This window comes from Pristiophorus japonicus, chromosome 19 (genome assembly GCF_044704955.1).
Source record: "Pristiophorus japonicus isolate sPriJap1 chromosome 19, sPriJap1.hap1, whole genome shotgun sequence".
Classification (NCBI taxonomy): Eukaryota; Metazoa; Chordata; class Chondrichthyes; family Pristiophoridae; genus Pristiophorus; species Pristiophorus japonicus.
In genome coordinates, this window is record NC_091995.1 from 37,177,816 (window position 1) to 37,191,913 (window position 14,098).

The window sequence follows — 14,098 nt, forward strand, 5'->3', positions numbered from 1 at the left end:
AAATGCCAGCCTTGTCAGCGATGCCCACATCCCCTGAATGCACTTTTTAAAAAACATCTCAAATGATCAGTTTTATTTTGAGAAAATGCCAGATGTTTTTTTTGTTTATCTCACTTGTTTACGCGGTACATCATGTTTCAGTCCAATGTAACAGCGACATGGAGTTTCCAATCGGTTGCACTGTTCTCTTTTGCTGCAATTCGCCCAAAATTGGTGAAATCTGCGAAAAACATCGCAAAATTCTAAGCAAAGATTATGCCCAGCACAAATTGAATTTACGCGACATTAACGCTGGATTAAGTAAATATCACGCTGGAATGATTCCTGAGATGAAGTGCTTGTCTTATTAGGAAAGATTGAGCAGGTTGGGCCTGTACTCGCTGGAGTTTAGAAGAATGAGAGGTGATCTTATTGAAACATATAAGATTCTGAGGGGGCTAAGACAGGGTAGATGCAGAGAGGATGCTTCTCCTCGCGGGGGAATCTAGAATTAGGGGGCATAGTTTCAGAATAAGGGGCCACCGATTGAAAACAGAAATGAGGAGGAATTTCTGCTCTGAGGGTCGTGAATCATTGGAATTCCCTACCCCAAAGAGCTGTGGAGGCTGGGTCTGAATATATTTAAGGCGGAGACAGACAGATTTTTGAACGATAAGGGATTCAGGGGTTATGGGGAGTGGGCAGGGAAGTGGAGTTGTGGCCAACACCAGATCAGCCGAGATCTTATTAAATGGCGGAGCAGGCTCGAGGGGCCAAATGGCCAACTCCTGCTTCTATTTCTTGTGTTCTTATGTAGAAGCTGCCCCTACTCACAAACTTGGCCTTGCCCCCAGATCGAATTGCTCATCATGGTAAGTTTCTGCTAATTGGGTCTTTGTGGAGGATCTAAAAATTAAACTGCACTTTTTGGGTGCAAGGCCACGATTAGGCACATTTTAAAAGCTTTTCAATATTTATTTTTAATTTTCTAAGGAACTGATACTGTATCCCAATATAAATAGCAAATGTCTCTGTATCATTTTCAGTCATTTAAAACCATGTTACTCGCAGGAGAACATAAGAAACAGGAATAGGCCATAAGGCCCCTCAAGCCTGCTTCGACATTCAATAAGATCATGGCTGATCATGGACATCAACTCCAATTTCCTGCCTGATCTACATATCCCTTGATTCCCCTAGACTGCAAAACATATTCTACCTCAGCCTTAAATATACTGAAAGCCTCAGCATCCACAGCCCTCTGGGACAGAACATTCCAAAGATTCACAACCCGCTGAGTGAAGAGATTGCTCATCATCTGTCTTAAAAGGCCGACCCCTTATCCTGAGACGATGCCTCCTAGTTCCAGACACTCCAGCCAAGGGAAACAACCTCTCAGCATCCACTCTGTCAATCACCTTCAGAATCTTGTATATTTCAACGTGATCACCTCTCATTCTTCTAAACTCCAGAGAGTATAGGCCCATTCTACACAATCTCTCATCATAGGACAACCCTCTCATCCCAGGAATCAAACTATTGAAACATTGTTGCACCACCTCCAAAGCAAATATACCAGAACTGTGCACAGTACTCCAGGTGTGGTCTCACCAACGCCCTGGAGAACTGTTGCAAGACTTCTTTACTCTTATACTCCAACCCCCTTGCAATAAAGGACAAAATGCCATTTGCCTTCCTTATTGTTTGCTGTACCTGCATGCTAGCGCTCAGTGTTTTTGCACGAGGATACCCAAATCTTTCTGACCACCAACATTTAAAAGTTTCTCACCATTTAAAAATATTTGTTTTTGCTATTCTTCCTACCAAAGTGAATAACCTCACATTTTCTTACATGATACTCCACCTAACACCATACTGCCCACTCACTTAGACTATCTATATCCCTTTGGAAACATTTGTATTCTCCTCACAGTTTACTGTCCCACCTAGCTTTGTATCATCAGCAAACTTGGATACATTACACTCGGTCCCTTCATCTAGGTCATTAATATAGATTGTAAATAGCTGAGGCCCCAGCACTGATCCTTGTGGCACCCCACTAGTTACAGCTTGCCAACCTGAAAAAGACCTATTGATCACTACCCTCTGTTTTCTTTCTGCAAACCAATCCTCTATCCATGCTACTGTATTACCCCGAACCTATGAGCCTGCATCTTGTGTAATAACCTTTTATGCGGCACTTTATCGAATTCCTTTTGTAAATCCAAATATACTACATCCACTGGTTCCCTTTTATTTACCCTGCTAGTTACATTCTCAAAAAACTTTAATAAATTTATCAAACACAATTTCCCTTTCATCAAACCATATTAACTCTGCCTAATCATATTTTGATTATTTAAGTGCCCTAATCCTTAACAATAGATTCCAGCATTTTCCCGATGACTGATGTCAGACTAACTAGCCTATAGTTCCCTGTTTTCTCTCTCCCTCCTTTCTTGAATCGCGATGTTACATTTGCTACATTCCAATCCACTTGGACCATTCGAGAATCTAGGGAATTTTGGAAAATCGATACCAAGGTGGATTGGTGTTCTGATTAAAAATACTATTTAATGTGATAAGCACATTTTCAGCCTTATTAATTAAACTGTACCAAGTTATCACTCTTGAATATATCAAGGAATATTTTAAAATATTTTGTAAGATGTTGCCTGATTGCACTGGTTGCAGGAAGATTTTTTTTTCCAGCGATACGCAAATGAGTTTGAGCAGAAACGCAAGAGAAAAAAAACTTCATAAAACCAGTGCAATTTTGAGTGCAATTTGCGCCAAGATCATCCATTGCGCCCAAAGCAGAACTCCACCCTGTGCACCTTTTAAATATGAGTGCTGAAAATACATACAGAAACTGTGAGGGTTTTACATTCAAACATTCATACAAGAAGATGTGTTTTCCTTGATGTCTGTTATTGGTTGTTGTGTAAATACTGGACAATTATCTACACCCTCCAAGATGGACAGATTTTCCCTGACACGCTGCTGCTTTGACGTTGCAGTGTTTTTACCAGTGCTGGTGTATCCTGTAATGTTTCTGAATACTGGAATTGCCAGCTGCACTTCTGATACAAAATGTAGACAATTATCCTTTGCAATTGGCAGGTTTTCAATATTTGAAAGTAAATCGCGTTGGTTTTTGAACTGAAGTACACTGGCTCAGCGGGTAGCACTCTCACCGACTGAGTCAGAAGGTTGTGGGTTCAAGTCCCACTCCAAGAACATTCAGCCCCCTCAAAAAAACTAGGCTGACACTCCAGTGTAGTGTTGAAGGAACACTGCACTGTTGGAGGTGCGTCTTTTGGATGAGATGTTAAACCAAGGCCCCGACTGCTCTCTCAGATGGATGGAAAAGATCCCATGGCAGTATTTTGAAAAAGAGCAGGGGAGATATCCCCAGCGTCCTGGGGCCAATATTAAAACCCTCAATCAACACAAAAAAAGATTTTGTGGTCATTATCACCTTGCTGTTTGTGGGAGCTTGCTGTGTGCAAATTGGCTGCTGCGTTTCCCACATTACAACAGTGACTGCACTCCAAAAATATTTCCTTGGCTGTAAAGCAAGTTAAGTGATCCGGTGGTCATGAAAGGCACTATATAAATCCAAGTCTTTCTTTCTTACTACATTAATACGTAAACAAAAGGATGTGTTAATTTGCAACAGTACAATTCTCTGATTGGGTCCCCTGATTACTGTTTGGTCCCTTGGAGGATAAGACACACTCAGCAGTTTCTCTGCAGTGAGCAATTAGAACTGTTCAGCTCAAGTTCTCAGTGATTTTGCAAAGTGTAATTCGAGCCATTCTGACTGCCGTCTCCAGACAGAAGAGAGCTCATTCTTACAGGTTAAGACCACCCCTTGCCAGCGCCCAAGATCCTGCACCATCCTCCAGCCGAAGTTTCTGCTCCATCCCAGCCCAAGTTCCTGACGCCCCCAACCCAAGTTCCTGCCAGCCCCAGCCCAAGTACATCTCCCACGCCCCCACCCCCTGACCCCAGCTCAGGTTCCTGACATCCCCTGGCCAAGTTCCTGCCCTTGTGTGCTCAGGTAACTTCACCATCCCAGCCCATGTTCCTGCCCTATCCCAGCCACAGTTATTGCCCCATCCCCCAGCCCAAGTTCCTAACCTACCCAGCCCAATTTCCTGACACACCCAGCCCAAGTTCCTGCCCCATCCCCCAGCTCAATTTCCTGTCCCCATCCCAGCCCAAGTCCCTGTCCCCATCCCAGCCCAAGTCCCTGTCCCCATCCCAGCCCAAGTTCTTGACCCCCCAAGCCCAGATTCCTTTCCCCCCCGCTCCCCTCCCTCCCGCCAGTCCAAGTTCCTTCCCCATTTCAGCCTAGGTTCCTGACAGCCCTTTCCAAATTCCTGAACCCCAGCCCAAGTTCGTGTTTCCCTCCAGCCCATTTTCCTGTCCATTCCAGGCCAGGTTTTGACCTTACCGCCACCCCCCTCACCCACCCCACAACATGCCATGCTACAGATGTGGGTCACGGATTGTTAACAGGTCTATTGGGTAGCAAGTGAATACTGACAGTGTCTTGACTTCTGGATTTCATCTGCTCCAATTATGTCACTTGCCACGCAGGCACCGAGCTTTCCAAGAAATCAACCAGGTATCGAGGGAGGAGAGGGAAAACATAGTGCGGGTGCAAAGGCGGTGGTGTGGGAAGAACGAGATGCGTCTTCCCTGAGTTCCCTCTCACTCTTTCCCCTCTGATCACCTCTCCACCATCCCCTCTCTCTCCCCAAGTTTCTCTCTCTTTTCCCATTCTCTCTACCCCAATCTCTCTTTCTCCCCAAGTCTCTCTCACTCTCTCTCTCTGCTCCACTCTTTCTCTCTCCCCCAAGCTCTCTCTCTACCCAGGCACTCTCTCTTACCCAGTCTCTCACTCTCTCTGCCTTACTCTATCTCTCTCCCCAGTCTCCCTCTCTCCCCCCACCAGCCTCACTCTCTGTCTCTCTCCAAGTCTCTCTCTGCCCCACTCTCTCACTCCTCCCCCAGTCTCTCTCTCTCCCCCCAGTCTCTCTCTCCTCAGTCTCAAATTCTCCCCCCTGACTCTCTCACTCTTCCAGTCTCTCTCCCCCTCCGGTCTCTGTCACCCTTCCCCCCTCTCTCTCTCTCTCCCAAGTCTCTCTCTTTTTCCCTCTGTCTCCCTCTTTCTCTCCAGTTTCCTCACACTTACCCAATCTCTTCCACCCACCCCCAGTCGCTCTTTCCACCCAGTCTCACTCTTCCCCCTCCCCCACCCCCAGTCTCTCTCCCCCTACAGTCTCTCTCTCTCCCCCGTCTCTCACTACCTCTGAATTTTCGCTCCCACAGAATGCGGCAAAAATATTAGTGTAGCTAGTCATGGTGATCTTTTAGGCAAAGATCCTGGAGATAATCCAAAAGCCCTTGAACCAGCTCCAGCGACAATGAGCTCCACGTGGTTCCTGGTTCGACCTCACATCCGGATTCCTCGTATGTCGCACTGCGCATGCACGACTGGATCGAGCACACTTGTGCAAACAGGGGGCGGAGTCCAAGACGCGCATGTGCAGAAGGACATAAAAAAGTTGTTGCAAATAACTACTCTATTAACATAAATTCCAGCCAATCACCATAGTAAATTATTTAGTGGACGTTAGTTTAATGGGGCAATTTTAACCTAACCCGCTTGTCGGGAACCTGACAGCATTGGGTGCAATTCTGGTTTAGCACCCCATCCAATTTTACTCTCCATCGAAGTCAATATTGGGCGGTTGTAAAACATACGTTCCACCCGATCCTGTGGGATTCCTGCCCGGTGAGTTAGGTTAAAATTGCTCATGAATAGAGATTAGTTTCAGCTTCCTGTAACATTCCCCATTCCGTGGCCATTATTTCACTGAAAAAGCTCGGGCATAAGGGCCTGGACATTCCACTGCAGTTAATGGATGGACTGTCAGGCTCTGTAACGGGCAGCAGATCCGATACTGCCCGATTTGTGCCACTGCCCGAAACGAATTTCTAGCCCGACAGGATTGGATTTAAGGCAAATTTTTAGCAGCGGTTTGCCTGATACGGAATCCTTTACCCAAAGTGCCTCAGGTCATGCTTGGCATCCAATGGCAGATGAGAATTGTTCTTATACCTGCTTTCCATACAAGTTACAAACAACACCAGTTAGCACATTGGTTCAGCACTAATCCATCCGTCAGTTAGTTAATGGGCACATTTTAATGTACTTCCTCTCTTTCTGTTGACAAGGACACGGTGATTGCCCTGGAAGCACTGTCAGAGTACAGCATTGCTACCTTTCTGCCGGAGGAAGTAGATCTTCAGTTTATATTCAGCAGTCCTGGTAGAAGTGGCAAGAAAATTATCAAAATAGAGAGAAGTAACGCTTTGATACAGGATGAGCTGAAGGTAAGAATGGAATCCAAAGGCAATTCTGCAGTTTCAATGTATACATTGGCTAGATTTCGATGCATTCTTTTATGGACATGCTTATTTGCAACACCTAAAGCTCATATTGGTCCCCTTTGATGATGTGCTGATTGATCCCCTTGGAGGACAAGACACACCCAACAGTTTGCCTGGAATGTGTAATTAGAACCACCCTGCCTGTGCAATCAGTGACTTTGCAAAGTGTAATTCGAACCATTCTGACTGCTGACTCCAGACAGAACAGAGCTCACTTGGAACAGGCAGGGCTCACACTCACGGGTTAAGACCTTCTCCCACCCCACAAACAAGTTGCTGCCCCCACGGCCATAGTCCCTGACCTGACCTCCTTCCCCTCCCTGCCCTAGTTCCTGACCCACTCCCCCTCCCCGTCCAAGTTCCTGACCTCCTCCACTTACCAACCATAGTTCCTGACCTATTCACAACCCTCCCACATTCCTGACTTCCCACACCCAAGTTCCTGACTTTCTCCACCCAAGTTTCTGACAATCTCCCCCCCCCGTCCAAGTGCCTGACCTTCCCCACCTCCCTTGCCGCCTTGGTGGTGCATTGTGTGTGTGTCACAGATTGTTAACATGTTTATTGTGTATGAAGTGAATAGCGACAGTGCTGTGATTCCTGGACTTAATCCAGTCCAATGATGTCACTTGCCATGCACAGACCCAGCTTTCCGAGAAATAAACTTGGTGCAGGGGGAGGAGAGGGAGAAAGTTATGGTGGTATAAAGGGGTGGTGTTGGAATAACGTGAATGATATTACCATCTGAATCACATTATCGCTCTCAAATCCCCCCCCCCACCCGCTTTCGACCTGAATCACCTTCTTCCACCATGCCCACCGTGCTCTGCATATTCTTTACACTGTCCAACGAGTTCCTTACCTCCTCTCCCTGAGTTCCTGACCTCCTCTCCCCTCCCGCTCCCCTACGATTCCCATCTCTACCCTCCCTGATTCCCACTCTCTCTCCTTTCAATTCTCTCTCTTTAGCTCCTGATTCCCTCTCCCTCCACTTCCTATCTCTCTCCCTCTGATTCACTCTCTCCCCCTCTCCCTCCAGTTTCCTCTCTCTCCGAGTTGCTCTCTTTCCCCCTCTCCCCACCTCTGATTCCCTCTGCCTCCCATTCCTTCTATCTCCCTCTGAAGCCATTTCCCCCTCTCCCCACCCTCCCATTCCATCTCTCCCCTTCCGACACCCCCTCTCTCCCCACTCCCTCCCTCTCCGATTCCATCTCTCTTGGATGCTAACCTGACTGAACCCCTTCCTGGTCGCTCACTGGACCTAACTTAAACAGTTGTAGAGCTCGCTGTAGCTCTCCAGTTTAACTGAAGGGGAGAGATGTTGTGACGCGCCAGCGCGATGATGCCTGACAGCGGTGGAGAACCCGTCCCGCGCCACTTCCGCCCCCATTATGACAGTCACTCCATTCCCAGCCCCAATCCCACCCCCATCATGACCGACTTTCGCCCGCTCAAAAAAAAGCAACAAAGAGCTGAATTTCGCAAGATGTACCGTCGCATCAATTGCGGTGGCCAAAATACAAGAAACAGTAGGTGTGACCTGTTCCCGGCGGGGGTGAATTTCAGCCTCTTGATTTGTAAACTATACACTGTACCCTGTTTCATAATACGTAACTCATTTTGTCTCATGGTAGTTCCCCGTGGGTGACAACATTAACATCGATCTATCGGGTAGAGGGAATGGAACGCTCACTGTGAGTAAATACTTTGAAGTTGTGCATTGTTTAAACAACTTATTTCCTGGTGTTGTACCACCACGAATGAACATACACAATCTGTTGGCAAATATCATGATGAAACAAAAGGTTTTGAGCTTGCTCAAGGCCCACTATACTCTATGAACCCACTGCTGTTCCGGACTTTATGCTATTTGAGGACAAATTAATTTTACTACTAAGGTGTATGACCAAGTCTTGAAATTCCAGCCCATCCACCCCTACACCGCATTGGTGTCTCTCGACCCCAACCCCCTACATGTCCTAGGGGGAGCATTTGCTAGTGCTGTTAGGGACGGTTTAAACTAATATGGCAGGGAGATGGGAATCTATGCAGGGAGACAGAGGGAAGTAAAATGGAGGCAGAAGCAAAAGGTGGACAGGAGATAAGGAAAAGTGGAGAGCAGAGAAATCAAAGGTAAAACTCAAAAAGGGCCATGTTACAACATAATTCTAAAAGGACAAAGAGTCTTAAAAAGCAAGCCTGAAGGCTCTGTGTCTCAATGCGAGGAGCATTCATAATAAGGTGGATGAATTAACTGCGAAGATAGCTGTTAACAGATATGATGTAATGGGGATTACGGAGACATGCCTCCAGGGTGACCATGGCTGGGAAATCAACACCCAAGGGTATTCAAAATTCAGGAAGGATAGACAGAAAAGAAAAGGAGGTGGGGTAGCGTTGCTGGTTAAAGAGGAGATTAACGCAATAGTAAAGAAAAACATTAGCTTGGATGATGTGGAATCTGTATGGGTAGAGCTGTGGAAAATGGTAGTGGGAGTTGTGTACAGACCACCAAACAGTAGTAGTGAGTTTGGGGATGGCATCAAACAGAAAATTATGGATGCGTGCAATAAAGCTACAGCAATTATCATGGGGGTGACTTGAATCTACGTATAGATTGGGCTAACCAAACTGGTGGAAGAGGATTTCCTGGAGTGTATAAGGGATGGTTTTCTGGACCAATATGTCGAGGAACCATCCTAGACTGGATGTTGTGTAATGAGAGAAGATTAATTAGCTATCTTGTTATGCGAGGCCCCTTGGGGAAGAGTGACCATAATATGGTAGAATATTTCATTAAGAAGGTGATTGATACAGTTAATTCAGAGACTAGGGTCCTGAACTTAAAGAAAGGTAACTTTGATGGTATGAGACGTGAATTGGCTAGGATCGACTGGAGAATGATACTTAAAGGGTTGACGGTGGATAGGCAATGGCAGACATTTAAAGATCACATGGATGAACACCAACAATTGTACATCCCTATCTGGTGTAAAAATAAAATGGGGAATGTGGCTCAACCATGGCTAACAAGGGAAATTAAGGATAGTGTTAAATCCAAGGAAGAGGCAAATAAATTGACTAGAAAAAGCAGCAAACCTGAGCACTGGGAGAAATTTAGAATTCAGCAGAGGAGGACAAAGGGTTTAATTAGGAGGGGGAAAATAGAGTATGAGAGGAAGCTTGCAGGGAATATAAAAACTGACTGCAAAAGCTTCTATCGATATGTAAAGAGAAAAAGATTAATGAAGACAAGTATAGGACCCTTGCAGTCAGAATTAGGTGAATTTATAATGGGGAACAAAGAAATGGCAGACTAATTGAACAAATACTTTGGTTCTGTTTTCACTAAGGAAGACACAAATAACCTTCCGTAAATACTAGGGGACCGAGGGTCCGGCGAGAAGCAGGAACTGAAAGAAATCGTTATTTATCAGGAAATTGCGTTAGGGAAATTGATGGGATTGAAGGCCGATAAATCCCCAGGGCCTGATAGTCTGCATCCCAGAGTACTTAAGGAAGTGGCCCTAGAAATAGTGGATGCATTGGTGATCATTTTCCAACAGTCTATCAACTCTGGATCAGTTCCTATGGACTGGAGGGTAGCTACTGTAACACCACTTTTTAAAAAAGGAGGGAGAGAGAAAACAGGGAATTATAGACCGGTTAGCCTGACATCAGTAGTTGGGAAAACATTGGAATCAATTAATAAAGATGTAAAAGCAGCGCATTTGGAAAGCAGTGACAGGATCGGTCCAAGTCAGCATGGATTTATGAAGGGGAAATCATGCCTGACAAATCTTCTGGAATTTTTTGAGGACGTAACTAGTAGAATGGACAAGGGACAACCAGTGGATGTGGTGTATTTGGACTCTCAAAAGGCTTTTCACAAGGTCCCACTAAGAGATTAGTGTGCAAAATTAAAGCACATGGTATTGGGGTAATGTGGTAATGTATTGACGTGGATAGAGAACTGCTTGGCAGACAGGAAGCAGAGAGTCGGGATAAACGGGTCCTTTTCAGAATGGCTTGCAGTGACTAGTGGGGTGCTGCAGGGCTCAGTGCTGGGACCCCAGCTATTTACAATATACATTAATGATTGAGACGAAGGAATTGAACATAATATCTCCAAGTTTGCAGATAACACTAAGCTGGGTGGCAGTGTGAGCTGTGAGGAGGATGCTAAGAGGCTGCAGGGTGACTTGGACAGGTTGCTTGAGTGGGCAAATGCATGGCAGATGCAGTATAATGTAGATAAATGTGAGGTTATCCACTTTGGTGGCAAAAACAGGAAAGCAGAATATTATCTGAATGGTGACAGATTAGGAACAGGGGAGGTGCAACAAGACCTGAGTGTCATGGCACATCAGTCATTGAAAGTTGGCATGCGGGTAAAGCAGGCTGTGAAGAAGGCAAATGGCATGTTGGTCTTCATAGCAAGTGGATTTGAGCATAGCAGCAGGGAGGTCTTACTGCAGCTGTGCAGGGCCTTGGTGAGGCCACACCTTGAATATAGCATACAGTTTTGGTCTCCTAATCTGAGGAAGGACATTCTTGGTATTGCAGGAGTGCAGCGAAGGTTCACCAGTCTGATTCCCAGGATGGCAGGACTGACATATGAAGATTGACTAGGCTTATATTCCCTGGAATTTAGATGAATGAGAGGGTATCTCATAGAAATATATAAAATTCTGACGGGACTGGACAGGTTAGATTAAGGAAGAATGTTCCTGATGTTGGAGAAGTCCAGAACCATGGGTCACAGTCTAAGAATAAGTGTTAAGCCATTTAGTACCGAGATGAGGAGAAACTTCTTCACTCAGAGAAATCCACAGGTTCACAGTTCTCTATCATAGAAAGTTGTTGAGGCCAGTTTTTTAGATTTATTCAAAAGGGAATTAGATGTGGCCCTTACGGCTAAAGGGGTCAAGGGGTATGGAGAGAAAGAAGGAATGGAGTAGTAAAGTTGCATGATCAGCCATGATCATATTGAATGGCGGTGCATGGCTGATCATGCTGAATGGCCTACTCCTGCACATATTTTCTATGTTCCTGTGTTTCTATGTTACTTTACGCACCTTGGTTGGACTGCACTTGGAGTACTGCGCACAGTTCTGGTCTCTATATTATGAAAATGATATCGAGGCACTGGAGGAGGTGCAAAAAAGATTTACAAAGATGGTACCAGAATGGAGAGGTTATAAATATCAGAAAATATTGAACGGTCTGGGTCACTTTTCTCTAGAAAGCTGAGGCGTTACCTGATAGAGACCTTTAGGATTATTAAAGCTTTTGATAGGTTAAGCGTAGCGAAGATGTTCCCACTTGTGGGGTCACCAAGACTAGGGGCATCAATATAAGATAGTACCTAATAAAGTCAGTTAGTAATTCAGGAGCAACTTCTTTATGCAGAAATTGGTTAGAATGTGAAACTTCCTACTGCAAGGAGTAGTTAAGAGCAATAGTATACATTCGTTTAAGGGGAAGCTAGATAAGTAACTGATGGAGAAAGGAGTAGAAGATTATGCTGATAAAGGTAGATGAGTAATGGTAGGAGATGGCACATGCGGAGTATAAGCAGCAGCATAGACCAGTTGGGCCAAATGGCCTTTTTCTGTGCTGCAAACTCTATGTAATTCTATGCTATAAAAACAGTCCATTCATATTGAGAAGTAACTCTTATCCAATTACATAAGCAGGTATCAGCATTAGATGTTTGCATCTCACCAACGTCGAACATTTTGTCACTGAACGCTGAAAGACATTCTGAGGGGGAAGGGTGAACATCCAGAGGTCGTGGTCCATATCGGGACCAATGACATAGGTAGAAAGAGGGATGAGATCCTGCAGGCAGATTTTAGGGAGCTAGGAAAGAGATTAAAAAGCAGGACCTCAAAGGTGGTTGTTGTGAATAGAGAAAGAGTCAGATTGAACTTTGTGAGCTCAAAGTAAAGTGTGACCTTAGTCTTTTATTGCAGGTCTCCAGAATGCCTCTCCAACCTGTGAAGCCTCCTTAAATACCTGTGCTCCCAAGGGATTATGGAATTCCTTGGGATTCCAGGGGATGAAACCACTGGTGGCTGTACAGAATAAATACAAGTCCACATATATAACAACACTCCCCACCAAAGTCAGTCGTGTAATTATTTACAATGTGAGTCGATCTAAGGCCCTTCTTGTCCTGGTTGATCGTCTCGGTGTGAAAGCTGGTGTTGTTGAATAATTTGTTGGCCCTTGCTGGGCTGCTGTGCAGCTGGCCTTGCTGGGCTGCCTGGTGTGTTGGGCCCTGCAGGGCTGCTGTGGGTGATGGGTTCTGCTTCGTGGTCAACCGTAGTGTCGGTTGCCACTGGTGTGTATGTTGGGGGATCAAAAAAGGTAGGGTCCAAGGTGGGTTGCTCAGGAGAGTCCGTGAATCTGAGTTTGATTTGGTCCAAGTGTTTCCGGTAAATTAGTCCATTTGAAAGTTTGACCTGAAACACCCTGCTCCCCTTCTTGGCCACGACAGTGCCATGAAGCCACTTGGGACCTTGTCCATAATTTAATACAAATACAGGATCATTGATTTCAATCTCACGTGACACATTTGCGCTATCATGCTATGCACTTTGTTGAAGCTGCCTGCTCTCTACCTGTTCATGTAGATCAGAGTGAACTAACGAGAGCCTTGTCTTAAGTGCTCTTTTCATGAGCAGTTCAGCAGGTGGGATCCCAGTGAGTGAGTGGGGTCTCATGCGGTAGCTAAGCAGGACTCGGGATAGGCGAGTCTGCAATGAGCCTTCAGTCACCCTCTTCAAGCCTTGCTTAATAGTTTGCACTGCTCTCTCTGCCTGACCATTGGACGCTGGTTTAAACGGGGCAGATGTGACATGTTTGATCCCGTTACGGGTCATGAATTCTTTGAACTCAGCACTGATAAAACATGGCCTGTTGTCGCTCACCAGGACATCGGGTAAGCCGTGTGTGGCAAACATGGCCTGCAGGCTTTCAGTAGTGCCAGCGGACGTGCTAGCCGACATCTTCTCACATTCAATCCACTTGGAGTACGCGTCTACAAACACAAGGAACATTTTACCGAAAAACGGGACGCATTGTCGACGTGTACTCTAGACCACGGTTTGGAGGGCCAAGACCATAAACTTAGCGGTACCTCCCTGGGTACGTTGCTTAACTGCGAGCATGTATTACATCTGTGAATGCAGGACTCTAAGTCCGCATCAATACCGAGCCACCACACGTGGGATCTGGCTATCGCTTTCATCATTATGATGCCTGGGTGGGTACTGTGGAGGTCATTGATGAAGGTGTCTCTGCCCTTCTTGGGGCTACTACTCGATTGCCCCACAGAAGGCAGTCTGCCTGTATAGATATTTCATCTTTGCGCCACTGGAACTGCTTTATCTCTTCCTGCATTTCCACTTGAACACTGGACCAGCTCCCGTGAAGCACACAGCTTTTGACTAGAGATAACAAGGGATCCTGGCTTGTTCAGGTTTTGATCTGCTGGTCAGTGACGGGTGATTGCTCACTCTCAAATGCTTCCATAACCATGGCTAGATCTGCGGGCTGCACCATTTCCACTCCTGTGGTGGGCAATGGCAGCCTACTGAGAACATTGGCGCAGTTTTCTGTGCCTGGTCTGTGGTGGATGGCG

General features: G+C 45.8%; 1 protein-coding gene across 1 annotated transcript in view; it reads left to right on the forward strand.

Moving 5' to 3' along the window:
- Window positions 1-14,098, forward strand: part of LOC139230174 (complement C4-like) — a 231,338-nt gene that overhangs the window by 183,370 nt on the left and 33,870 nt on the right. The window contains exons 30-31 of the mRNA XM_070862016.1: window positions 6,232-6,390; window positions 8,082-8,141. Coding sequence (XP_070718117.1) covers window positions 6,232-6,390; window positions 8,082-8,141 — 219 coding nt within the window. The remainder of the gene's footprint in view (window positions 1-6,231; window positions 6,391-8,081; window positions 8,142-14,098) is intronic.